The 27,505-nt window shown below is 46.7% G+C and overlaps 1 protein-coding gene across 20 annotated transcripts in view; it reads left to right on the top strand.

Annotated features, from left to right (window-relative positions):
- syne2b (spectrin repeat containing, nuclear envelope 2b) overlaps positions 1–27,505 on the top strand; it is a 146,419-nt gene that overhangs the window by 7,510 nt on the left and 111,404 nt on the right. For 13 of the 20 annotated variants that reach the window (XR_016488962.1, XM_090211244.1, XM_090211250.1 and 10 more), the window contains exons 2-41: positions 449–584; positions 7,039–7,100; positions 8,872–8,967; positions 9,291–9,368; positions 9,463–9,555; positions 9,712–9,914; positions 10,146–10,345; positions 10,711–10,811; positions 11,164–11,253; positions 12,255–12,332; positions 12,758–12,871; positions 13,076–13,213; positions 13,455–13,619; positions 13,716–13,828; positions 13,920–14,088; positions 14,221–14,317; positions 14,495–14,694; positions 14,868–15,032; positions 15,149–15,286; positions 15,414–15,515; positions 15,740–15,916; positions 16,193–16,351; positions 16,452–19,451; positions 19,542–19,676; positions 20,129–20,254; positions 20,726–20,922; positions 22,011–22,092; positions 22,178–22,293; positions 22,516–22,639; positions 22,735–23,049; positions 23,251–23,846; positions 23,939–24,097; positions 24,234–24,384; positions 24,522–24,680; positions 24,809–24,976; positions 25,123–25,224; positions 25,409–25,603; positions 25,852–26,059; positions 26,720–26,832; positions 27,101–27,303. Coding sequence is in view for 19 of the 20 variants with exons in the window: in XM_090211244.1 (XP_090067370.1) it covers positions 500–584; positions 7,039–7,100; positions 8,872–8,967; positions 9,291–9,368; positions 9,463–9,555; positions 9,712–9,914; positions 10,146–10,345; positions 10,711–10,811; positions 11,164–11,253; positions 12,255–12,332; positions 12,758–12,871; positions 13,076–13,213; positions 13,455–13,619; positions 13,716–13,828; positions 13,920–14,088; positions 14,221–14,317; positions 14,495–14,694; positions 14,868–15,032; positions 15,149–15,286; positions 15,414–15,515; positions 15,740–15,916; positions 16,193–16,351; positions 16,452–19,451; positions 19,542–19,676; positions 20,129–20,254; positions 20,726–20,922; positions 22,011–22,092; positions 22,178–22,293; positions 22,516–22,639; positions 22,735–23,049; positions 23,251–23,846; positions 23,939–24,097; positions 24,234–24,384; positions 24,522–24,680; positions 24,809–24,976; positions 25,123–25,224; positions 25,409–25,603; positions 25,852–26,059; positions 26,720–26,832; positions 27,101–27,303 (8,972 nt within the window). In the remaining variant the exon portion in view is untranslated. Of the gene's footprint in view, positions 1–448; positions 585–2,177; positions 2,828–6,195; positions 6,551–7,038; positions 7,101–8,871; positions 8,968–9,290; positions 9,369–9,462; positions 9,556–9,711; positions 9,915–10,145; positions 10,346–10,710; positions 10,812–11,163; positions 11,254–12,254; positions 12,333–12,757; positions 12,872–13,075; positions 13,214–13,454; positions 13,620–13,715; positions 13,829–13,919; positions 14,089–14,220; positions 14,318–14,494; positions 14,695–14,867; positions 15,033–15,148; positions 15,287–15,413; positions 15,516–15,739; positions 15,917–16,192; positions 16,352–16,451; positions 19,452–19,541; positions 19,677–20,128; positions 20,255–20,725; positions 20,923–22,010; positions 22,093–22,177; positions 22,294–22,515; positions 22,640–22,734; positions 23,050–23,250; positions 23,847–23,938; positions 24,098–24,233; positions 24,385–24,521; positions 24,681–24,808; positions 24,977–25,122; positions 25,225–25,408; positions 25,604–25,851; positions 26,060–26,719; positions 26,833–27,100; positions 27,304–27,505 lie in introns of those variants that run through there. The other 7 variants (XM_090211246.1, XM_090211248.1, XM_090211252.1 and 4 more) reach the window with 7 other exon arrangements.

The raw sequence follows: 27,505 nt of genomic DNA, 5'->3' as shown, positions 1-27,505 counted from the left end.
ATATCAGTGTTATGTCAGTGTTATGTCAGTGTTAAGCCAGTGTAATGTCAGTGTTATGTCAGTGTTATATCAGTGTTATATCAGTGTTATGTCAGTGTTATATCAGTGTTATATCAGTGTTATGTCAGTGTTATGTCAGTGTTATGTCAGTGTTATGTCAGTGTTATATCAGTGTTATATCAGTGTTATGTCAGTGTTATATCAGTGTTATATCAGTGTTATATCAGTGTTATATCAGTGTTATGTCAGTGTTATGTCAGTGTTATGTCAGTGTTATATCAGTGTTATATCAGTGTTATATCAGTGTTATATCAGTGTTAAGCCAGTGTTATGTCAGTGTAATTCAGTGTGTGCCAAATGTAACATGTAAATATGATCCTATACCGCACGTGTTTCAAACAGGAGATTGACGTATATGTGTGTCATGTTTGTCTCTGTTAATCTCCAGAAAGGTGCCATGCTGTTGGGGGTCCGTGGATGAGCCCCCCTTTCAGGAAGCATGGCGTCGCCAGGAGACAGAGATGCACTGGTGGAGAGGGGATACATCCCCCTGGACATTGACAATGTCCACATACTTCTGCAGGGTCAGTGACTCTCTCTGTGCCTTCCTCTTTCTCTCTTTCTCCCTGATTCTCTTTCTTTCTTTCTCCCTGATCCTCGTTCTCTCTCTCTCTTCCTCCCTGATTCTCTGTCCCTCTTTTTTCCTTTCTACTCTACTCCCCCTTGACTCTGTGTTCCTTTTGTTGTTTAAACAATAAAGTTGATGTAGTGTTGGAAAGCAGCTCTGTGGACATATTGTACATGAGGAGAAAACAATCTAGTTATTCATGTCTTAATATTTGAGCTAGCGTGTTTTCGTTTCTGAGGCAACCTAATATTCATCATAATAATAAGGATTTTCTCACACCCAGGGGAAATTTCACAATCGTATTAACTTCTCTCACTCCAACTTGTGCCTGTTCTGTCCTGTTTTGGCTCAAAGTAGTCACTTTGGGATGTGTTGTGTTTACTGTTGAAATGTAAACCCTATGAGATATGAGTCATATGTCAAACAGTCATCCAAAGGGGATGGAATTCAGTAGTGGGTCGTGAAATGTCATGTTGCATGCCTATGAAGCCACTGTCTCCAAGGCATCTCACAGTTTTGCATACAATAGCAGAGACTATTCACTTTGTGGTTTGAATTACTATATAAGACCTGTGCTTTTTTTTTATCAGCTTTTCCTGTAAGGGTTTGTCTCTATTTGGTTGCTAGTAGAGAACATTTGTTGATTAGCTATCAGTTTTCATTGGCAGAGGAGAGGGTAATGGAGAGGTTGATTTGGTCTCCTCTGTTGACCTTGGGAATGGCACAGAGGCTTCTCGTCTTGTATGTTGGCACTGTATGCAGGTATTCTTCCTAGGGGGATAAATATGACACTGCCTCTCTGACTATCTGCCTTGTCCCTGTCCTCATGCCCCTTTTCTCTCTCTGTCTGTCTGTCTGTCTGTCTGTCTGTCTGTCTGTCTGTCTGTCTGTCTGTCTGTCTGTCTGTCTGTCTGTCTGTCCGTCCGTCCGTCCGTCCGTCCGTCCGTCCGTCCGTCCGTCCGTCCGTCTGTCTGTCTCCCCACTTTCTTTCTCCTTTTACTTTTACTTGTATGTTGAGTGCCATTATAGAGAGGCCATCAGCAGTACTATTTCAGACCCACGACTGTTGCTCTGTTAACCTTATTTAAAACAACTGTTTCTGGATCTATTTTTCACAGCTATGCAATTACCAGATGATGCAATGTACTGTGAGGGGTGATGTATGCTTATTGCCCCACTGACAAGGCAGCTTGTAAAATAATGGTCTGAAAGTATGTTTTTCTTTGCATATTTGGAGTCGTAGCGATACAAGAATGCAGCTAAATATAGTTCACATGTTCACAACTCACTGATATTCTCACACATTTCTCGTTAGGCCGTGGTCAATTCCTAGACCTAGATTAGCAAGAACAGGATTACACAGGACATTTCCTAGAAAATAGAAATCCAAGCTGGGAAAATATGCAGACTAATGTTTTCCGTTTCCCCTCCCCGTGGGACTTTGAGGGACAAGGAGAGTCCTGATGGATGAACACTATTTACATACGGCTGCAGTGTGATGGGATCTGACTCTTAAATCTCTTCACGTTTTGTTATACATACATGTACTGTATGTACAGTGGCAGTAGAACGGGAAGCACTTCCCCTCCTTTGAATGTGAGCGACTAGTTGAGTTAGAAGAGGTTCTCCACTGTTTGCTAAGCTCTCCCACTCTTAGACTGTAGGCAACAACAGCTTTCATCACAGACTGTCCCATGTCCCGGGATATCTAGAGATACACATAATGGACGTTGTATCATCAGATAGATAAAATCATTAATGATCTAAAGCAGGTAATGCAGCACCCCTCTTTGATGGACTCTTCTCTTTTGTGATGGCACTTGGAGGACGACTTGAGAACCGGGTTTTGTTTGGGCAGGCGGGACCAAATCCACCACGCCTTAACTTTTTGGATGGGTGGAGCTGAGGTGATACCATTCACCTGCCTCCCCAGGAGGCGCAGCACAGCAGGCTGGCAGGGTGATTGGTGGTTATACAGAATCCACTCACCAACGAACTTCGCATTCCAATGATACATTTCCCATTGGATCCCATAGCTGCTTGTCGTTGCTCTTGTAGAATACCTCACATCTCAGACAAAGGATGGTATCTTGTGTATGCAAACCATGCTTATACAGCAGCAGAAAGAAGAGGTTTAGCTTCTTTGTTCAATTTTCAATTTTTTTCTTGTCTGATGCAGCACTGCTGTTCACATCATGAGTGAGTACATTGATATTAGTTTGTATGGCTGTTACATTTCTGAAATCTGTGATTTCTGGGGGTTGAACTTTTCTTGAGCAAAGAAAATATAATGTATTGGAAAACAGAATATATTAGTCTACTTGTTACAACTGTCATACTTCAACATAATGCTTTGTCAGCTGTTCATTTGACCAAATACCTGACCTTGTCAGATGAGACTGGTTCTCAGGCCAGATCAGGTCTCTTTCTCACTTTGTTGTGATTGTGTGTCAAATATCAATTCCTTTATGACCGCCCAATTACAGTTTTCTTCAGAACATCCACTACCATGCAAAAGTTTGGGGTGACTTAGAAATATCCTTGTTTTGAAAGAAAAGCATTTGCTCTGTTTGCTTCTGTTTGGTTACGAGAGTAAACGGTAAACAGTTTCTGTTGCAAAACGTTTCGCAACGGTATGCAGTTAATGAATACACCCCAGCTACTGTACCTTAATTGTGTGTCTATGTTGAGCAGGTTGAAAACAACATTGCTCAAAAAGGCTGTGGTTTCAGTCATTTGGAAAGTTGTTTTTTAAAACTGATTGGCAAACCAGCAAGTGTGTGCCAACTCTCGGATTTCTTCTTCTTGACACGCCAATGTTGAACTTCTCAGCATTTATCATGAAAGATTTGTTTCACAGATGTTTGTTGAATGCTCATATGGAAGGCATCCACCTATGTTTGCAACTGTTAGAATATGTTTGAAAGTTTAAAATCGACCATGTCTATTTTTCTAGTAATAATAATATATTTATTTGTTATAGTGCTTTTCATACAGAATATAAAGTCGCTTTAAAAAACAAACCAAAATTAATTCAGGGAGATGGCAATTGATGGGAGATGGTCTTCCACAGCAGGTAGCCTAGCAGTTAATAGCTTTGGGCCAGTAACCGAAAGGTTGCTGGTTCGAATCCCTGAGCCGACTTGGTGGGGGAAAAATCTGCCGATGTGCCCTTGGGCAAGGCACTTAACCCTAATTTCTTGTGTAAGTCACTCTGAATAATAGCATCTGCTAAGTGACTAAAATGTCAAATGTAAATGATGATCAAGTCAAATCAAACTTTATTTGTCACATGCGCCGAATACAACAAGTGTAGACTTTACCATGAAATGCTTACTTACAAGCCCTTAACCAACAGTACAGTTCAAGATGAAGAAAATATTTACCAAGTAGGCTAAAATAAAAAGTAATAATTAAAAGTAACACAATAAGAATAACAATAACGAGGCTATATAGAGGGGACACCGGTACCGAGTCAGTGTGCAGGGGTACAGGCTTGTTGAGGTAATCTGTACATGTAGGTGGGGGCGAAGTGACTATGCATAGGTAACAAACAAACAGCGAGTAGCAGCAGTGTACGGGGAGTGGGGGAGTGTTAATGTAAATTGTCCAGTGGTGATTTTTCTGAATTGTTCAGTGGTCTAATGGCTTGGGGGTAGAAGCTGTTGAGGAGCCTTTTGGTCCTAGACTTGGCACTCTGGTACCGCTTGCCGTGCGGTAGCAGGCGTCTCTGACAATTTTGTGGGCTTTCCTCTGACACTGCCTATTATTTAGGCCTATTTAGGTCCTGGATTGCAGGAAGCTTGGCCCCAGTGATGTACTGGGCTGTTCGCACTACCCTCTGTAGCGCCAGGCGGTGATGCAACCGGTCAGGATGCTCTCGATGGTGCAGCTGTAGAACCTTTTGAGGATCTGGGGGCCCATGCCAAATATTGTCAGTCTCCTGAGGGGAAAATGGTTTTGTCGTGCCCTCTTCACAACTGTCTTGGTATGTTTGGACCATGATAGTTTGTTGGTGATGGGGACACTAATCCACGATCAGCTCCTTCGTTTTGCTCACATTGAGGGAGAGTTTGTTGTCCTGGCACCACTCCAGTTCTCTGACCTCCTCCCTATAGGTCTCATCGTTGTCTGTGATCAGGCCTACCACTGTTGTGTCATCAGCAAACTTAATGATGGTGTTGGAGTCGTGTTTGGCCACCCAGTCGTGGGTGAACAGGGAATACAGGAGGGGACTAAGTACACACCTCTAAGGGGCCCCAGTGTTAAGGGTTAGCATGGCGGACATGTTGTTGCCTACTCTTACCACCTGGGGGAGGCCCATCAGGAAGTCGAGGATCCAGTTGCAGAGGGAGGTGTTTAGTCCCAGAGTCCTTAGCTTAGTGATGAGCTTCGTGGGCACTATGGTATTGAACGCTGAGCTGTAGTCAATGAACAGCATTCTCACATAGGAGTTGATTTTGTCGAGGTGAGGAGTGCGATTGCGTCATCTGTGGATCTGTTGGGGAGGTATGTGAATTGGAGTGGGTCTAGGGTGTCCGGGAGGATGCTGTTGATGTGAGCCATGACCAGCCTTTCAAAGCACTTTATGGCTACCGAAATGAGTGCCACAAGGCGGTAATCATTTAGGCAGGTTCCCTTCACTTCCTTGGGCACAGGGACTATGGTTGTCTGCTTGAAACATGTAGGTATTACAGACTCGGTCAGGGAGAGGTTGAAAATGTCAGTGAAGACACTTGACAGTTGGTCCACGCATGCTTTGAGTACACGTCCTGGTAATCCGTCTGGCCCAGCGGCTTTGTGAATTTTGACCTGTTTAAAGGTTTTGTTAGGCTACCGAGAGCGTTATCACACAGTCATCCAGAACAGCTGGTGCTCTCATGCATGCTTCAGTGTTGCTTGCATCGAAGCGAGCATAAAAGGCATTTAACTCGTCTGGTAGGCTCGCGTCACTGGGCAGTTCGCGTCTGGGTTTCCCTTTGTAGTCCATCATTGTTTTCAAGCCCTGCCACATCCGACGAGCATCAGAGCCGGTGTAGTAGGATTCAATCTTAATCCTGTATTGACGCTTTGCTTGTTTGATGGTTCGTCTGAGGGCATAGCCGGATTTCTTACAAGCATCTGGATTAGTCTCCCGCTCCTTGAAAGCGGCAGCTCTAGCCTTTAGCTCGATGCGGATGTTGCAATTCAGAAAATGAATAGTTTGATTGGAAGTGACTTCGATGGTACGGCCAGGGAGGGAGAAACATCAGTCAGACAGGCAGGCCCGGAGCTTTTCATCAGTGACCTGTCTCTGAAGTTCACAGCTAGGCTTACTCCTCCTCTGTAGGTAGGCTGGAAAATCCACCACTGAATGTGTAGCACCCACTTGGGTGATGCTTTGGCAGCTATAAGCACCTGAGAGACCACCACACCTCGGCAGTAATCAGTAACAGTCTCCTATGAGGCGAGCCTCTGTCATCCCCTCACACCACAGTCCACATCCTTCCAGAAACAGGAATAGACCTGAGTCACACACTTGGAGCAGGTCCTTATAATTAACATTAGACACCGACTGGAGCCAAGACTGGCATTCTGTAAAACAGCTTAATGGGTCTATCAGTCTCTGTCCTTTTATCACAGAGCTCAGTAGAAAAGACTGGGATGACTTGGATAGGGGCTTACCATGGAGTAGTTTAGTGGTGCACAATAGTACAGGGGGCCTACATCAAGTGGGCTAGAAAGAGCAAGTATCAGATGAACACATCACCATTCTGATATCAAGGACCTATTTTGAAGACAGTTGAAGGTAAAGAAGATCTGTCACAGAGGAAGTGGAATATACTATGTTTGAGGTGTTTGTGAGAAGCTGGGGATAGTTGACTAATGTTGGGATGCTTCACTCAGTCATGGACCTGATGGACTTTGTTGAGATATATAATGGTGAGTGGGCCTCTGCCAGTAAAGCTGGAAGTTTATATTTTTAACTTTATTTAACTAGGCAAGTCAGTTAAGAACAAATTCTTATTTTCAATGACAGCCTAGAAACAGTGGGTTAACTGCCTTGTTCAGGGGCAGAACAGCAGATTGTTTACCTTGTCAGCTTGGGGATTTGATCTTGCAACCTTTGGGTTACTAGCCCAACACTCTAATCACTAGGCTACCTGGCCGATATAACTTTAAATGGGTAAGAGGGAAGTTATTGGATGTGTTCAGCAGCATGTTAGACATGTGACCATGATTGTGGCGTGTTTAAAAAGCTAGGAACCCTCTGGCAGCACCTTGAGCCTTACTGAAGGTTTGTATATTAAAGAAAACGTATTGCTGCTATATTTCAGGATTTGAATGCATCACATATGTACTCTTGGGTGTTTATTTATGTAAAATATGATACAATATTGTCATATTTCTTTTGCCTCTCCCTTTCATAGTGGAGCAAGAGCAAATTCAGAAGAGAACCTTCACCAACTGGATCAATGCTCAGCTCTCAAAGGTAACACTGTCTGCAATACTGTATGTCTTCCACTAGCACGCCTCACTCACTCACTCACACTTACTCACTCACTCACTCACTCACTCACTCACTCACTCACTCACTCACTCACTCACTCACTCACTCACTCATCCACCTGGAGAGAAGGGTTGTGTTGATCTCCTGCTCATGGTAGAGGTCAGTTGTGCATGCGTCAGGGGAGGGGCAGGGTGGAATCATGTAAATATAGCCCCTTGGAGCGTGGTTTAGAGAGCACACACAGACAGACAGCAACAGAAGTCCCCCCCAGCCCTCCCACCCCGTGGAGTCTGGCCAGCACACAAAATCAAATCAAATGTATTTATATAGCCCTTCGTACATCAGCTGATATCTCAAAGTGCTGTACAGAAACCCAGCCTAAAACCCCAAACAGCAAGCAATGCAGGTGTAGAAGCCCCGTGGCTAGGAAAAACTCCCTAGAAAGGCCAAAATCTAGGAAGAAACCTAGAGAGGAACCAGGCTATGAGGGGTGGGTCCTCTTCTGGCTGTGCTGGGTGGAGATTATAACAGAAAATGGTCAAGATGTTCAAATGTTCATAAATGACCAGCATGGTCAAATAATAGGTCTGGGACAGGTAGCACTCCGGTGAACAGGTCAGGATTCTATAGCCGCGGGCAGAACAGTTGAAACTGGAGCAGCAGCACGGCCAGGTGGACTGGGGACAGCAAGGAGTCATCATGCCAGGTAGTCCTGAGGCATGGTCCTAGGGCTCAGGTCCTCCGAGAGAGAGAAAGAAAGAGAGAATTAGAGAGAGCATACTTAAATTCACACAGGACACCGGATAAGACAGGAGAAGTACTCCAGATATAACAAACTGACCCTAGCCCCCCGACACATAAACTACTGCAGTATAAATACTGAAGGCTGAGACAGGAGGGGTCAGGAGACACTGTGGTCCCATCCGATGATACCCCCGGACAGGGCCAAACAGGAAGGATATAACCCCACCCACTTTGCCAAAGCACAGCCCCCACACCACTAGAGGGATATCTTCAACCACCAACTTACCATCCTGAGACAAGGCCACGTATAGCCCACAAAGATCTCCGCCACGGCACAACCCAAAGGGGGGCGCCAACCCAGACAGGAAGATCACATCAGTGACTCAACCCACTCCAGTGACGCACCCCTACTAGGGACGGCATGAAAGCACCAGTAAGCCAGTGACTCAGCCCCTGTAATAGGGTTAGAGGCAGAGAATCCCAGTGGAAAGAGGGGAACCGGCCAGGCAGAGACAGCAAGGGCAGTTCGTTGCTCCAGAGCCTTTCCGTTCACCTTCACATTTCTAAGCAAACAGCTGGAGGCAGGGCTTTCTCCTATAGAGCTCCATTTTTATGGAATGGTCTGCCTGTGGGTTGACATGGATCCACATACCGCTGTGGGTTGACATGGACCCACATACCGCTGTGGGTTGACATGGACCCACATACCGCTGTGGGTTGACATGGACCCACATACCGCTGTGGGTTGATATGGACCCACATACCGCTGTGGGTTGACATGGACCCACATACCACTGTGGGTTGACATGGACCCACATACCGCTGTGGGTTGACATGGATCCACATACCGCTGTGGGTTGACATGGACCCACATACCGCTGTGGGTTGACATGGATCCACATACCGCTGTGGGTTGACATGGACCCACATACCGCTGTGGGTTGTTTAGTATTAGTCACTATGTCTTATGAAAGAGACTAACAGCAGCTGTTCTGTGGTCTTGTCTCAGAGGATTCCCCCGTGCATGGTGTTGGACCTGTTCAATGATTTCCGGGACGGGTCCAAGCTGCTGGACCTGCTGGAGGTGATGAGTGGCCAGCGGATGGTAAGTCTCTATCTCTGTCACAGATTAACTCTTAACACACTCTACCGTAGATACATTACAAGTTCATCTCAAGTGAACTCTTGGAAGGCTAGTCCTAAATAGACAAGGAGCACCTGCTGTAGTGTCTCCCCCTCTTTTTCTGGGACTGTATTTTTCCTTTTCTCTTAACCCTGTACATCAGCATCAACCCTTTCCTCACAATAACTTATTTTCTATTTTCCTCTCCTCTCCCTCATTTCATTGTAGGTATCTATGGCCCTCTGTCATCTCTTGTGCCCTTTGCCTTTGTCTATGGTTCTGATGTCTGTTGTTGTCTATTGTAGAGTCGGGAGAGAGGCAGAGGCATCTTTCAGCACAGGAGCAACATTGAAACAGCCCTGTCCTTCTTGAAGAAGAAATCGGTAAGAGTTTTCGTGCTTTGGTTCCAAGCTCATGTGAGTTGCAAAGCCATTTGTGTTGAACCGCTGATAATGTTAAGCTGCCCTCCTCACACAGATCAAACTGGTCAACATTAACATTCCCGACATCATTGACGGCAAACCATCCATCATCCTAGGCTTGATCTGGACAATCATTATGCAGTATCATGTGAGTCTCAGTCAGAATCAGCTGTAATCACTCTTAGATACTTGCTTTTATGAGAAAATGTATGCAGGAGCTACATGTCCACGGTAATACATTGTTGTTGTAGTTTTTGTCTATTGTTCCCGGCTGGGCTACTTTACTAAACTTTTCTTCCTGCAGATTGAGGAGCTGGCCAGCAGCCTGTCGTTCAGCTCCCGTCAGTCCTCTCTGGAGTCACTGGCCAGCCTGGACTCTCGCTCCACCCTGTCGGCCCGCTCTACTAGCAACAGCCCCGTGCCCCCCAGGGGCTCCCCCCTACACCAGCGTTTCCGCGTCTCTGCCAAGAAAGCTCTGCTGCTCTGGGTCAGGGAACAGTGCCACAAGTGAGCCCCCTTCCCTGTTTAGGCCCTCGGCCCTCAGGCCCTCACCCTCCCGTTTAAGCCCTCACACCTCTCATATTCACTGTCCAAATTAATCTCAAGATGTTATTGTTTTGGTTCCTGATGAGACCTAATGCCTCTACACAAAATCACACACATTGACATTCACTGATGAAAGGGTGTTCTGTCTGTTGCCATTATTGCCATTATTATATAATGTGGCACCCTCCATAGGGCTGGCTGTACTCTGAATGTGAAGGACTTCAAGGCCAGTTGGCGGAGCGGTGTGCTCTTCTTGTCCATCCTGTATGCCCTGAGACCTGACCTGGTGGACCTGTCCAAGGCCAGAACCAGAACTAACCGGCAGAACCTGGAGGAGGCCTTCCGCACTGCCGAGCGCGAGCTGCGCATCCCCAGACTACTGGAGCCCGATGGTGTGTGGGTGGTGTTCACATAACCTAGGGGGAGGGGTGACATCTGATGTCTAGCTCAGTTCCCTGGTTAAATCAGATATGTACTCTGTTGTTGTGCTTTTTAAGCCTCATTTACACTACCTTGCTAACATGTGAGTTTCATGTTTCATGTATCAAGGTTTGTCAAGTCTACACATTGTATTGAAATGTGTCTCTTATACGTCCACTGTGTCCACATTGTGATCAGATTAGCTGGTGCCTCCCCTGTATGCACCAGGTATAAACAGGGCTTTGGAAAGCCACTTTAGTGCATCAAAATATATACTGTTTGTCTCAGCTGCTTTGGCCAAAAGTGTGAATTTCTCAAGGAACTTTTCTTGGTGTAGATGTCGATGTGAGAGACCCAGATGAGAAGTCCATCATGACCTACGTGTCCCAGTTCCTCCAGTACTCCAGAGACATGCCTGTGACAGAGGATGACATGCAGGTTTGTACCACACTGTCATCTACTCACTCTCTTTTAATGGCCTTTTATTTGAAATTATTTTTGTAACACTGCTCATAGCTAATCTAATCAAATGTATTTATAAAGCCCTTTTTACAACAGCAGATGTCACAAAGTACTCATACAGAAACACAGTCTAAAACCCCAAACAGCAAGCAATGCAGATGTAGAAGCACGTCCTATCTGCTCCACTTTTGTTTTGGCTTTCCTCAGGTTCACTGTGTACTGTGGCTCCTTGTTGTGACTCTTCAGTATAATCTAAATTCTTCTCACTTGAATTCTGTTTCTTCTACCTCACCTTTTCTATTCTTCACTCTCTGTTGTATCTATTCAGATGTACTATATGACTCCTCCTAAAAGCCTCTCTCCTGTCAACCTGCCCACTCACTTCACTCCTGCCATCGCTGCCTCCCCTCTGCGCCAGGTAGCCTATCCCTCACTTTGCCTACAGCACTGTTTATTTCACCTCTCAGACTTCTGTGAAACATGTTACATCATGTAAGACATCTGAAATTAATTCCCAATCAGCACCTCCCCCACTGCTACGGAGTTCTACTTTGGTTTGAAGTTTAAAAATGACTTAAAAAACAGTTTTCTCAGTAACTAGTATGTTTTGAAACAGAAGTAATGTCTCTTGTACTACATTTTTGTGACGTCAGTGGCCTCAGGTTTGTAGTACCCCAGGGACAACTGTACAGCTATACTTTACCACCAACAACGAATACCCTATACATTACTCAATATAAAATATCAATCAAACACAATGCTGTCCACAATGGCAACATACCTGCAGTACAAACAAACACATGACACCTATTCCAGGCATACCAACAGAGCTGTATAGAATACTGTCTTCCTTTAGAAAACAATTTAATTACTCAAAGCCAAGATTACCTCTAAATGTCAGAGTGATTAAAGTCAGAGGAAAAATTAGGTTGTTTTACAACCAGTTCACCCTGTTTTCCCTGTTCGGTTGCTGCCAGCCCTGAGCTACAGGAGGGTGTGTTGCTGTTCCCCACCTTAAAAATCAGAGTGGCAGTAATTATTTCCACTGAGACCAGGGTATCTCATTTCATGTCTCAGCGGACTCATGCCAGATCAGGCCCACTGTTCAGCTCATGTTTCCTGCTGTGTTTCAGGACGGCCTGAGGTTGGAGGTTCAGCATAGTTCTAGTGATCTGGATGTATAGGATAGTTCAGAAGTCATCTGAGAGACCATGTGGTGAACTTTCAGATCCCTTGAAGCCCAATTCCCCATGATGTGCCTTATTTCTTTTTATAGGGGTTTGTTTCGAAGGATCCTTTTCTGAGATATAAGAGGATTGGAAGAGAGAACATTAGAGTTTGTCATGTTATCTAGAATCTTCCCTGAAGCCTGAAGTACCTAGCCCCCATTCACTGTCTATCTGTCAATTCTCTGGTCAGGCTCGCCTGCTCCAACCCCTACTTATGAGATCAGCTCCTTGTCAAGAACCTGAACCCTCCAGAGCTGCTGCTGCTGCGGTAAACCCTGTTCATCTCCTCTCCTCTGCCTCGTCCCAAGGCTTCCCTCAAGGCTTTCCTCAAGGCTTCCCTCTCCCATAACTGTCTAAACAACGATCGGAAATCAGCTGTTTCATTTCACCCCTGCCTGTTTCACAGACTGCTGTTTATTTGGACACATCTTAAAAGGAAGATACATCTTAAAATCATCAACTCATGCGAGAGGGAGAGAACTTTACATACTAGAGTTGAGCTCCACCTTACTCCACCTTACCCACTAATACTTCACTTCCCATGTGAAGAGGTTCTTTGAAATGTAATCTTCAGGCTACATAGAGTGGAAAGGGTGTTTTGAAAGTTTAACGTTAGGTTATGGGTAGGGTTAGTGCTTTATTTTGGTTCATAATTTGTCTGATAACTCATTCGTCTTTTTGCTGTGACTCAAGACCACAACCAATCAGAAGACCCAGGAAGTGACCTGCTGGCTGTTGCAGGCCTATCAGGAGTTACTGGAAGGCTGGGACTCCACAGAAGGCGAGAGCTATGCAGAGAGATACCATGTATGTAGTACTGTACAGTATGTGGATGCTGCTAGTTGGATTACAAGTTGGACTGTCTATCTTTTATATGGTTTAGGGGGAAACATTTGCATTATATTCAAGTCTGATACTTAAATAGTGTTAACCTCACAGCACTATCTGAGAGCTTTTCCTGTTTGCGTGCATGGGTCTGTGTGTGTGTCTATGTGTTTGTGTGTCTTCCAGGTGTTCCAAACCTTTGTGGTGTCCTTTAACGAGCAGCGTCGCCCCGTGATGCCTCTCCTGACAGCCATGAAGCGCACCCCCCAGCTGAGTGAGGAACAGAGGAACCTCAGGGGGGCTTGGGACGCCCTCGCCGAGAAGGTCTGCTCACTCCTCACACTGGTTATCTTACACACTAAGTCAAATCATGTGATGTCCTGCAATATAATTTAATTATCTTGGTGTACTGATAAAGCATGATATTCCGTGTTGATGTGGTTTCGCAGTAATCATCTATTTATGCTTTTACAGTGTACACAAATATATTGTTTTGTGTGTGTGTCTGAGTATGTTTTTTCATGTGTTTGCTTGGTTACATTTCTATGGGATTGTTCCCGCCCAGCTGCGTGAGTATAAGACAGAGCTGGACCTTAGTCTGCCTGCTTCCCTGGACATGGTGGGCCGCTGGCTGCTTAGGGCTGAGGGGGCGCTGGCTGAGGAGGAGGGGGACCCTCAGGACCACGCCCGCGCCGCCGAGGAGGCCAGGGAGAAACTGGATCTGCTCAAGGTAATATCTCACAATCTGCATCACTAAAAAAAGTTAATTGCCTCTTAACCAACCTGTAACATTAGTCCTTTCAATCAAAATGTATATTTTTTATAGACATCCCTGGACGAGATGCCCCAACAACTTAAGAACTTTCAGAAGTTCCAGAATATGGATGAATATGGAGCCATCCTGGTGCCTACTGACAAACTGGAAGAGATGAAGAGAAGGTGTGCACTTGTCTACCTGTTTTTCCCATAACTGTAGCGTGAATGTCCGAGAGAGCCTCCAACAACCCACCTCTCTCTACCTCCTCCTCAGGTTCACCAGTGTAAGAGTCACTGCCAAGTACCATGGGATCAAACTGGAGTACCAGGAGCGTCGGCACACAGTGCTGGACCTGCTGGGCCAGATCAGCAGCAAGCTCCGTGTCTGGAAGAGACCCTACATATCCCAGGAGGCTGTGCGTGTGCTGCTGCAGGACTGGCATGTGAGTAATCCAGTTTAATGACAGAGTTTGACGACTTTCTGTAGACAAGAGGCAAACTGGATTCACAATAGTATAAGTTATAGCCGGCCTATATGAAGTCATTGACTAATCTCTACATTTGTTTTCTCACAGGAGTTAGTGGATAAACAGGACCTACCATCCTTGCTGGAGGGGGCTCTCCTTAAATTGAAGCTTGTTGCAAGCAAATATACTAGCAAATCTGCCCTAGGTAAGAAGACTGCGTGTGTGTGTGGTAATGTGTTCTAATTCAATACGTTCTGGTCCAAAATACATCGCCAAAGAAAGAACTGTGTGTACCAGTCTTTCTAATGTTCTTCACAAATTGATTTATTGATGGTTAATTGATTGGTTGATCTAAGAGAGGTTTTCCTGGCTGTTCCCCCAGCTGCAGACTCCAAATACATAATGTGCCAAGTGAAGGAGTTGGAGGAGGAGGGTGCTGTGGCTCTGGAGGGAGTGTCTACGGTGAAGAGCACTATGGGTCGTGTGCTGTCTGCCTGGGACTCCTACTGTGACTGTTACAGCTCCCTGCAGGCTTGGCTGGAGCAGGCCTCAGCCTCCCACACGCTCGCACAGAGGCCAGAGGTACAGACAGAAACCCTCCACTAATCTGCAACCTTGTCCACAATGCAGGGGTATACCATGCCTGCTCTTAACAAACCTATTGCCATTAGTTCCCCACATGTGTTCCTAAAGAACAAAGTGTTCAAAATTATTATTTTGCAATAATGATGATGAGGTGTTTGTATGTTGCTTAGGTAACATCTGAGAGTATGTCAGAGTGGAGTTCCCGCCAGGCCCATCTGAATGAGGTAGGGAACTTCCTGGTCCAGCTGACTGACCCCATGACCAGCCGAGCTCTGACAGATGACCTCTGCAAGCTCAACCTGCATTGGGCGGACTTTATCAAGATAACACAATTTGTAAGTCAGAGATAACACTTCCATTACAAAGTGAGAATGCAATGTTGTTATGCTCTCTAGTTCAATTTCGGTGAAAATTGTGTTCAGTTCAAAAAAAGCTGTTATTTTGCCCCAAGGCTGTTGTAGCTGTGCCCAGCGGAGCTGCAGCCAGACCCCAAGACCTCCAGGCCCTCTTCAGAGAGGCCACCCAGATCCTGAAGGAACCTGTAGAGGCCATGTCTGGGCCCCTGAGGACCTACACGAAGAAACTACAGGTACACTGTTATTACAACATTATTACAATGGTCTCAGAGTTTTCTAACTATAATTGATCCTTTGGTATACATTTTCTTCCACAACACAATGCATTTTAATGGTGCTGTCTATTTTGACCTTGTTCAGTTCATGATGAGGAAGATAAAGGAAGTGGATATGGATGCCCTCTCCCCCTCCACAGAATGCTCAGCTGAGACTCTACAGAAACTGAAGCTGGCTTTACCTGAGGTGAGGATGATGACTTCCTTCGTATATTTACTTTAAATATGAAAATAACCTTTTTTTATGCCTACGGTCCTGTTTCTGGTCTGTGGGTTCTTAATATCGCGTGGACAGACTACATAAACACAATCGAGCATCTGACCAAATTACGTAAGATTTTTGTTTGCGGTAATGAATGTGTACGCTGTTTGTTTCTATGTGTGTGTGTGTGTGTGTGTGTGTGTCTGTAGGTGATGCAGACGCTGGTTGAGGCTGAGCAGGTGTGTGTGGAGCTGCAGCACAGTGTGTCTGGTCTGGACTGCCGCCTGGCAGAGCTCCTGCACTGGGAGACAGAGGCCCGGGACCTCTACCAGATCTTGAAGGCAGGAGAACGCAGGGCTTTACGGTGCCAGGACCCCCGCGCCAGGGTAAGACTTAGACAGGGGCCAATAGTAACATACTAGACTAAGGAAAACATCATATAAGTGCCAAAGGAATAAGGTAAACAGCAGTAGCTTTACTTGAATAGTTAGCTAGCCTGGTTAGGAATGTAGTAACAAGGTATGTAAGCATGTTCAACACAGGGGCTAGACAAGCATTGATAGTTATGTGCTGGGTGAAGATCAGAGTATTACCTTGTTTATGAATATTGTCATTTACTTTTGTAATTTAGTGGTGCTCATAGTGTTTGCTGTTCTCTCCAGGTGCTGATCTCTCGTGGGCTGCAGCTGGAGGGTCAGGTGGTGACTGAGGAGCAGGATCTGCAGGTGATGGTGATGACAGGACAGAAGAACTCTCCCCTCCAGTATCTCCTTGTCTCCGCCATGCAGGACAGAGTCAGAGCTGCCGTGGCTCAGTCACAGGCCAGTATTCCCTCTCTCACATCTCTTATCACTTACCTTTTTCCTTTATTGACCTTGAGAGAAATTGTGATTGACACAGCTATCTTTGAATTAATTACAGGAGGCAGTTGGGATGCTGAGCTCTCTGGGAGCCAGAAGAGACAGAAGCCAAAGCCCCACAGAAGACCAGCCCCCACCCAAGATCTTCATCCAGCCTGAAGAGGGGACTCAACCCGAACAGTCCCTATCACTCTCTCTTGCCAGGCATGCAACTCAGGCTTTTGCTCAATTAGCATCTCAGCCTGATGTGAAACCACAGCCCCAGTCCCAGCCTTCCCCTACTCAACCACAAGCTCAAGCTCAGGCCCAACACCCACCAATACCACAGATTATAGTCCAGGAATACAGAGAGAAGAAGGCAAGTCCCAGTCCTCCACTCCTGTATTCCTATGCACAAGCTGTGACTCAGTCAAAGGGCCGAGCACAGTCACCTCCAGAGCCACAGGTTGCTGCCCAGAGCAAAAAACACTCTCCACCCCTAACCCAGAAACAACCACTAGTGCAGCAACCACCATCTCAACAACAGCGTCCAACTCAGCAACAAGTACTCTCTCAGCAACAAGTACTCTCTCAGCAACAAGTACTCTCTCAGCAACAAGTACTCTCTCAGCAAGTACTATTTCAACAACAGGTTCTATCTCAACAACAAATATCTGCTCAGCAGCAGGTTCAAAGCCAGAAACAGGCCCAACAATCAGCACAAGCCCAGAAACAGACTCCATCTCAGCAACCGGAAAAGACACAGAAGCAGCCTCTAACCAAGGAAGAGATGCTGAGCTGGAAGAAGCAACCTCAGGCCATGAAGAACCGACCCTGGCTCCAGAAGAAGGTCAAGGATCAGGATCAGGCTTCAGCCCAGGCTCCATCCCAAGCTCCAGCCCAGGCTCCATCCCAAGCTCCTGCCCAGGCTTCTAATCAAACACAGGCTCAACAACAGCCAGAGAAACCAATCATGTCTCAAGTCCCTGTCCAGGTAGTTCCACAGCCTGCAGGAACACCCAGGCCCCAGCCTCAGGCACAAGCCAGGACTATGTTTCCTTCTCAATCACAGGCCATGTCTAGTGCTCAGGCTCTACCCCAAGCAGGGCCACAGCAAGTCCCCCAGGCATATCTTTATGGCCAGCCTCCTGCCCAATCTCTGACCCAACCCCAAGCAAAGACCAAGAGCCACACTCAACCTAAACCAACGGCCCAAGCCAAACAGCAACCCAAGACTATTATCCATGCTCCATCCCAAACCATGACTCACACTGAACCCCAGCCCATAACTCAATCTCAACCTGTGACCTACTCACAATCACAGATGCAGGCCATGTCTCAATCCCTGATGACTCAAGAGAAACCCCAGCCACAGGTCCAGAAACCTCAGCCACAGGTCCAGAAACCACAGCCACAGGTTCATCAACTGATGCATCCACAGTCTCAAGCTCAGGCCCAACCACATGCCCAAGCATGGGCCCCAGTCAGGCTGCCACAAACACTCACTGAGACGCACCGGCTGGGCCTGCATCCACAGGCCCAGTCTCACCCCCAGGCTCACCCACAACTCCAGGCCCAGCCTCACCCTCAAGTTCAGCCTCACCCTCAAGTTCAGCCTCAACTCCAGGCCCAGCCTCACCCTCAAGTTCAGCCTCACCCTCAAGTTCAGCCTCAACCCCGGGCCCGTCCTCAACCTCATGTCCAGCCTCACCCCCAGGCACAACCTCACCCTCATGTCCAGCCTCACCCCCAGGCTCAGCCTTATCCTCAAGTCCAGCCCGAGGCCCAGCCTCATCCTCAAGTCCAGTCGCATCCCCAGGCTCAGCCTCACCTTCAAGTTCATCCTCATCCTCATCCCCAGGCCCAGCCTCAATCTCATGTCCAGCCTCAACCTCAGGCCCAGCTTCACCTACAGGCCCAGCTTCACCCCCAGGCCCAGCCTTACCCTCAAGCTCAGTCTCACCCCCAGGTCCAACTTCATCCTCATCCTTATTCCCCTGCTCAGGCTCAACCCCAACAATGGGCCCCAGTCAGACCCTTCAGCCCAATTTACCCTCAGCCAAAGGGTCATCCCCAGGTAACCCCAGTCAGACCTGAACCACGGCCACAAGCCTATCCTCAGCCCATCATGGTCCAACGTCACCCTCTTCCTCAGGCTTGCCCACTAGGTCAAGCTCCACAGCAGCAATGGGCCCCAATCAGGCCAGAGCAAGCCCCCCAGGCATATCTTTATGGCCAGCCCTATGGCCAACCTCAAGCCCAAATACAGCCCCAAAGCCATGTTCAACAGCAGCCTCAGGTGAGAGCTTACAACCTTACCAATGTTAAGGCCCAGCAAGGCCAGTTCCAACAGCAGCTATGGGCCCAGCCCCATCCCCAGCCTCAAATTCAACCCCAGCCATATTTCCAGCCTCAGCCACCTCCCCAGACCCAAATTCAACCCGCAACCCATTTGCAGCCTCAGCCCCTCTCTCAGACTCATTCTCAGTCCCAGATCCAGACCCAGCTCAAACTTCAGCCTCAGCCCCACTCTCAACCTCATTCTCAGCCCCAGATCCAGCCCAAGCTTCAGCCTCAACCCCCCCCTCAGCCACAGCCTGAGCCCCAGATCCAGATGGCGCCCAAGCCCCAGACCCATATCCAGCCTCAACCCCACTCACAGCCCCAGACCAAGCCTCAGACTCAGCCCCAGCCCATGATCCAGCCCATGCCCCAGCCCCAACCAGAGCCACCACCCCAGCCCAGTATCCAGCCCCAGACCAAACACCAGCCACCTCCCCAGCCCAATATCCAGCCTCTTCCCCAGGTCAAGCTTCAGCTCCAGCCTAAGACCCAGCCCCAGGTCCTTTTCGAGCCTCATCTCCTTCCCCAGTCACCACCAGATTCCCCAGAGCTCCAGATGAAACCCCCAGCTCTGGCCCAGGCCCCACCCCAGGCTTACACCGAGGCCTATGCCAAAGCTCAGGCCCTGGCCAGGAACCAGTTTGAGGAGGCCAAGCACTGCCTGCAGGAGCACATCCTGGCTGCCATTAATGTCTTCAAAGACAAACACATATCTATCGAACAAGTTTCAGTTAAGGAGGTAAGAAATTTGAATACTTTTTTTTGGTTTATAGTTGTTCTAAAGCTCCGTTATTACCCAGTCTAATTGTGTTTGTGTTCCCTCAACCAGGAGACCCTGAGGACCCTGGACCCTGAGCTGTTGAAAGTGTTCCTGAGGGCAGCAGAGGGTATGGAGGCCTTCTGCACCATGCCTCAGCTCAGAGATATGGAGTTCTTCACACAGTCTGTCAGGACCCAATGGGAGGTAGGGTGTGTGTGTGTGTGTGTGTGTGTGTGTGTGTGTGTGTGTGTGTGTGTGTGTGTGTGTGTGTGTGTGTGTGTGTGTCTGTGTGTCTGTGTCTGTGTGTGTCTGTGTCTGTGTCTGTGTCTGTGTCTGTGTCTGTGTCTGTGTCTGTGTCTGTGTCTGTCTGTATGTGTGTGTGTGTGTATTTTAGGATGTAGAGACTGCATGAATTTGTTTTGCAGATAGCAAAAGCATATCATTCTGTGTGTATGACCATCTTGTCCCTAATTATATTGAATTCATTCTACACGGCATGTCTGTGTGATATTCACTTGGATGAAAATCTGTTCTGAATCTTTTTGAATTTACTCCACTCTGTTTTGTTATTCGTATGAGCAATGAAATTCCTAACAAGCATGCTGCTGTATGTCATCAGATTAAGTTTGCGTATGCTTTTGGTTTTTGTCCTGTAGGCTGTGAGAGCTGAGACAGCGGCGTTTTTGCAGCATTTACGATTTGAAATGAAGAGAAAATACTTTAACACAGCTGCCTTGCAGTGTGAGATGCACTTTAACTCAAAATTAGCATCCAAAGCGAAGGTAAAATAACTATAACCTAACACTAACCCCATTGCATGCTCTGGTGGACAGGTGCATGGAAGAACTGGTGTCAAAACTGCATGCACATTTTTGGGGGGTCTTCTGCTCTCTATTCATCTATTGAAGTTCTATAAATGGTAACTAAGCAATATCTGCTTCCTGATGCTAGATCAGAGAATTTCATATAACTAATGGGTTGATTTGACATTTTGAAGGCGCTGACTTTTAACCCGATTTGACTGAATTACAACTTTCTGGTTCCACGAGTAGCTCTCCTCTCCCCTTTGTTGAGTTAGGATTCTGGTCTCGGGAGATGCAAGAGACAGTTATGTAGTAGGCAATAACTTCCAAAATGATACTCTGCTGGGAGTTGTGGGTTGTTTTCAAACACCTGTGGGTTGTTGACACCTGTTGGGTCGACAGTGGCAGTACATCAGACATCTGTAGACTGATGACTCTCTTGCGCTCCAGGCGTGTTTCTCTGCAGAGGGCAGCCTAGCCCAGGCTGGGCAGCACCTGGAGGCCCTGAAGGAGCTGTGTGACACCCTGAGCCCCGAGGATGCCCACCGTCTGGCCCAGGCTCAGCTCAGGGAGTGTGAGAAAAGACTGGCCGCCATCCAGCGTCAGTTCAGTGGGGACAGGGATACACCACCCCCCGACACACCTGGGTGAGACACAGAGGAGAGAGACAGGATTAGGCCCATTAGACAGGATTAGTTGGCCGCCTGGGGCGGCAGATTGATGAGGGCAGCATTTTCAGAGCTAAACTGACCAAGACGCACCTCCAACAACACATAACACCTAACACCTAACATAATCCTGCCCAAAAACAATGACAATTTCTCTCACCCAGTGACATATGGGCTATTTAGTTGAGCACTGATGCTACCCCGTGATAAGCAGTGCCCACTTTGTCAAAGGCGATGGGCGGAAAATATTTAGCTTGTCCAAGCCCCATACTCCTCTGCATTATGTTGTTGGAGAGACGCACTGCTGTGGCGCTCAACCAACGTTCCGTCAAAAACAGAAATCATTTAGCTTATAGACTATGGTAGAAAGAGTTTGTGGCGTTGTCTGTAGCCTACAGGCTGGAGAACACATTTATGACAATGTCACACTTTTTACATCATGGACATTTCTCCGATCAAATAGCCTAACCTAGCGCACAATCAAATAAAAAATGCTTTTCGATTTGAATATGACATGTTAACAAACAATATATCCTAAAACAGGACAGGTTAAAATAAAATGGACAATATAGAATAGACAATCATACTACTCGCAAATACTGTCTGGGAGATTCACCCCTGGGCTAAATTGTCATTATGATTAGTGATTTCAAGTTTGTACATTTTACAAGATGCATCATAGTTAAAAATAAACTACTTTTGCATTTCTCACTGTGTAAACACATGGATTCTATTTGAAAATAGAGTTGGGTAGCTGATGCAGAGCTTAAATAGCCTAAATGATTAGTCACAGTAATCAGGACCAATAAAGCCAATGCATCTGCTTGTTTTACAAACGGTAGGCCTACCACATAGATGGACATTCATAAAATTCCATTCGGGCCACACAGTGTAGGCTACACTATTCTAGTTTTGCAGGGGAGGAAGGCGGCAATTTGTTTTGTCTGCCTAGGGTGGCAGAACGACCAGGGCCGGGTCTGTGAACAAGACATTAGCTTCAAAATGTATGACTGACAATTGCAATTGCAATACTTGACTGGATTGTTTTTTCAAAACATTTCCAATAGAATTCCTCTTGACCTGGGGAAAGATCTGACCCCACAGAGGGAATCTACAGTGCAGAGTGACAAACCTCCAGGCCCAACTGAGGTAGGACCTGGTACCTATAGTACCTATGATAAAGACACATGCACTGATTTAAGAAATAATGTATCTGATCATTTCTCTTTTGTAGGTTTCACAAGTTGTTGTGAAGACAGTGGTTGTTGAGAAGAGGGTGATTGACGAGAAGGAGATTGACAAGCAGGCAGTCATAGAGGAGGATCCTGCCAAAAAGGAGGCATTAGAAAGGTAGGCTTGCGGCTTGGTGAGTGTAAGGCTGGGTGCAAGTCTATTCTTGCCTTAATCAACTCTGTTGTTTTTTGAATTACCAAACAAGGCAATGATCATTTCTTTTTTAATTCCAAAACAGTCTGGAACTTAGGCTATGTTGATTGCACTAACCAGCACTGGAAATCACAATAAACCTCAATTGATCAGTTTCTTCATCATGCTGACTAATTTCTCCCTCAGATATGACATTACTAAGAAGACTGTTCAGGCTCAACTAGCCAAGATCGAGCAGAATTCCCAGAGAGACCTGGCCGCTGACTCAGTCTCTCTCAAAGACCTGCACACACGTCTACAGGAGATACAGGTACACTGCATATTACTTGACCTCTTAGTTCCACGGGCCTTTTACTTGGAAGGTTTTTGTCTTTTTCTATGAGTGATTATATTTCTTTCATCCAGACATTGTGCCAGGACACAGAGTCTCTGTGGCCTGAGTTTGGCCACCAGTGTTCTCAGAGCTCCCAGTACAGTGGGGAGAGGGGTGATGGTGGTGTGAGTGTGGAGCACGACCAAGCTGAGCTGATGAAGCAGTGGAGAGGCCAGCAGTCAGCTCTGCATAGGAGAGGCAGCTCTCTGGGGGCAGCTCTGAGACAGATAGACTCCACAGAGCACCACGTTGTTGACTTCTCCGAACGCCTCGACTGCTTCATCAGAGAGCCCAAGGACATCAACGCATTTACACTGGCCAACGCCAACATCCTGACGGACATCAAGGTACACAATACGGCTTACCTTTAAGGAAAGAAATACCCAGTTAATATTAGGATTTGAGTTGAGTGATTGGTGTCATTTAAAGATAATAACTGGATCCTTATTAAATAAATTGTAATGTAATATATACTATATCCCAATAATAATCACAAACTCCAACATTCAGTACATTATCTTTATAGTCTCTCTCTCTTTTCTCAACAGGACCTGGATGAGAGCATTCAGAGAGAGCTGGACCAGCTGTCTAGTTTTGACTCTGATTCCAGTGAGCTGGATCCCAGTGATCGCTCTCCTTTGACCCGTGTGGTCAAGACCCACAGAACCAGTCTAGACAAGCTGAGACAGCAAGTCCGTAAGAGCGAGGCGGCCGCCAGGGCCCTGGACCGCTTCCTCATGTCCCTGCGCACCGTAGAGCAGGACATCTCTGGAGTACAGGGTGCCCCCTGCAGCGATGCGTGGGTATTGCAGGACTGCCGCTCCAAGCTGGCCCTGATCAGGCAGAGTGTGGACAGTCTGGGGGACAAGGCCCCCCAGCTAGACTTGCTACTCCAGGGGGCCAGGCTGTCTGTGACTCGGGACGGTGCCCCAGCCTCCTGCCTGGACATGGTGTCTGCCTTGGTGCTGCGGCTTGAGGAGGCTGACGGCGGTCTGGTCAGCCAGCAGCACAGTGTCCAGAGGGAGCAGGAGATGAGGGGCCTGGGCCTGAGGAGGAGGACTCTGCTGGCGGAGCTGAGGAAGGTGCAGGAGGCAGCAGAGAGGCACGGACTAAAGGAGCCAACCATGCCTGCTGTGCAGCAGAGGTTTGTGTTTGTGAGATGGTGGACCTTTGAGTGGTCATTATTTTTTAAAGTCAGAGACTTATTCCATATTTCCTCTTTATTTATTTGTTCAGGCTGCGTGTTCTGTCTGACCTGGAGAGCCAACTGAACTCCCAGCGCTCTGAGCTCCAGAGACTCCGGGAGGCCCACTCACAGGGCCAGGAGGGAGAAGGCAATCCCCTGGAGGAGCTGAAAACCCAGTGGGAGGACACCCAGAGAGCTGTGGCTGACAGGTGGGCAGGAAGAATAGAGGGATAAATGTGTCTACTATTAGAGGGATAGAGTATACAGATCTGCGAATAAAGCAAACTGACAATCATACATGTTCAATAATATTTACATATATCCCAATTTTTGCTCCCTTTGCAGACAGGAACAGTGCAACATCCTGTTGGAACTACTAAAGATGTTCCAGAGCTGTCGCAGTTACTTAAGCACCACCATGCAGAAGGCGGAGCAGACCATCAGTGAGCAGGCCTCCTACATGGGCAAGGAGAACCTGCAGAGGCTTATAGCTAAGGTAACACTACTTACTGTACATACACCTCTGTCAGCTCTGCCCCTGTATATACAGTACATAGCACTAGATGGCAGCCACTACCTTAGATTCATTTTCGGCCTTAACAGTCTGTTATATTATAATATGTGTTTCCCCAGGTCCATGGTATAAAGCAGGATCTGAGTGGCTTGGGGACAGGCATGGAGGATATCAGGGGGGTGTGCAGACAGCTGCAGTCCCATCTGAAGAAGATCCCTGACTGTAATGAGACTCCATTTGAGGCCGAGGCTGATGGACTGGTGGACCAGTGGCTGGATGTAAAGAGCAAAAAACAATACATTATAGTACACTGAACTACACCACACCAAACATTACACGCATGCCCACACACACACGTCACAGTGACACTTCACAGATTGACACTGTGTGTTTTTGGGTGACCCAGGTGACAGAGAAGACAGACTCCTGCTTAGATAACCTGCGCATGGGGCTGGAGCTGTGGGACAAGCAGCTGATGTTAGGGGGAGAGGTGGACGGCTGGGCGGGGGCCAAACTTGCCCTGTTTGCAGAGAGCCACCCCTTCCAGAACGAACAGGAGGTCCTGACCATGAGGGTAAGACACAAGACAATCCCTATCACAAACAACCATCCTATATTATCACCACTTAAATACTTGTCTGGTTCAGTAATGCTTGTTTGAAGTCATTAGTCTTCTACAGCAGTCTATCTGTTTTAGTGACATTGTGCTGTTTTCCTCAGGATGAGATCCATGCCCATGAGGAGAACATTGAGCGTTTCCACAAGAAGTCCATTGAGATCCAGGAGCTTCTTCAAACCCAAGAGGCCCCATTGGAGCTACAGGTGAGTTAACTAGCATAACTATTTCCAGAATACAGGTAGCTCTATTTCATAGTATTTACTGTAAACATGATACATGTTATTGGAAAGGGTGAAATTCTAGAATGGAAATAATTTTCAACTTAACTGACCTACCCTCCCCAACACACCCCATGTCATGTGACCCCCCCCCCCCTTTTCACCTCAGGTGATGGAGACCCAGCTGAGGAAGAAGATGGATCAGGTGGACGAGCTATTCTCCGACAGCACTGATGTCTTCCAGGAGCTGATCGCTGTAAAGAGACACCTGGCAGAGAAGATGACAGAGTGCCAGTCTGCCCTGCACAACATCCAGTCCTCTCTGGGCATGCTCAGTATGCCAGGAGACCAGGCCCAGATGCAGGTACTGTACATCCTCCTCGTACTGCACAACGTTCATTAAACTAAACTCATCTGACAACTAAATGACAAAACTCACCTGCCATTGTTTATACTATGTGAAATGTATAATTCATATGAGTAGTTCAGATGACTATTTTGAATGACACAAACAAACTCCTATCCAGACAAAACATATCTACCCACATAGACCAGAATATAACCTGACTGGTCCCCGTGTTGATATTGAACATGATTTCTCTCATGGTGTAGGATCTGTGTGAGCAGCTACAGGCCCAGGAGGAGCAGGCAGGGTCAGTGCTGAAGGAGGTGGGTCTCATGTCCAGTGTGGCCAGCCCCCAGGTGCTACAGACCCTGTCTATAGACTGCACCAGGCTCAGAGAGAACATCTCACACACCAAATACATGATCCACCAGAAACGGGAGGAGGGAGAAAAGGGCCTCATCAAGGTCATCAAAAGTAAGGAATTATTGTTAATTGGTTGTTGCTTTCATTTAAACTTAGTTTAAGACCGGGGTTCTCAAACTTCTTTGGGGCCGGCGACCCCTTTTGTGATAACAAATTCATCAGGGAGTTTCACTATGACTTCTGCAGTGCATGGCTGGACAAACTAAGTCTCGAGCCCGAGGAAAGGACATTAAAAAGGGCCGCCTCTTGGCATCTGAGAAGTTTTGCAGTTTTCAAACAAATTTGCCATTCTACACATTGTGTCATGGGGCAGAGAGGTTTTGGTTGTTGTTGCAGATTTAAAGCTAATATCTTCTAATTCTACACATTTTTCAATGAGACAAATACAAAACGTTGTGTTTTCAAGCGTACATTACAGTGCACTTAGGAATAGTATTGAGTTAAAAAATATATATAATTGGTAGAGTACTGTGTATACCAATATCCCTGTGAGCCTCCCAGACCCATGTTGCCCAGGGTTAAGAATATCAATTGTAGATTAATAATATTATATTGTATTACACATTAATGGATCCCTTGGCCAAAAGTCCTTTATATGTTTTTAGTAATATTTATAAAAAATCTAGTTTCATTGAGTAGTTACTTGGTTTAGTCAGGTATCAGTTCCCCCTAATTTTTTCAATACTTCTTTCGTCATTTTCCCTTCTTCAGATGAGAGCCATTTGTTTGAAGAGTGGTTCCAGGACCTGCAGTTGTCTGTGAACGAGTGCTTTGAGAACCCAATGTGTAAACAGGATGTGGAGGCATCCATGAAAAGACTGGCTGTGAGTAGCAGGCTGGATATCACATCTTACAGAATCATCTGACTATGTAAATGGACATAAGGGGAGGATGAGTTTTGGTCTTGATCAAATCTTTTGATCTGTAATCACATGGGTGAACACAGTGTTGGTTGGGATTGACTGAATTCTCTCTATTGAATCTCTATTTCACTTAGAATATCCCAGTACTTTCTTGACATGACTGATACATTGCTTGAAACCCCAGCATCAGCTCTGTCTGAGTTATAATGTCTCTTTATTTTTCCTCCAGTGTTTCCTGGCGTCTAAGGATGGTGAGAAGCGTCTGGGTCAGGTGAGAGAGCACCTGGAGAGAGGCAGAGAGCAGGTTCCGCCAGAGCAGCTGGCCCACCTGAAAAGCTGGCTGGGGGAGCAGGAGAAGGAGCTGGCCACATTCAGAACCCACTGTCAGGGCAGACAGAGCCAGCTGGACACTGTCCTCAGAACCCTCAACAGGTAATCACTATTACCACTAAATACTATACACTCCTATTCCTAACAGTGTTACTATACATCATTACTACTATACACTGCTGTAAGCACTGTTATTACTAGGTGGCGCCACAATGATACTGAAGGGAGGATGTAAGCAATTGGTCATTTGACGATGGGTCATTATCAGTCGCATGCGTCATTTTAGTCAACATGGTGTCTTTCT

The sequence above is a fragment of the Oncorhynchus mykiss genome, chromosome 19 (assembly GCF_057628025.1).
Source record: "Oncorhynchus mykiss isolate SJ-2025 chromosome 19, ASM5762802v1, whole genome shotgun sequence".
NCBI lineage: Eukaryota > Metazoa > Chordata > Actinopteri > Salmoniformes > Salmonidae > Oncorhynchus > Oncorhynchus mykiss.
The sequence above is the reverse complement of the archived record's forward strand: the minus strand, read 5'-3'. Positions and strand labels throughout refer to the sequence as shown.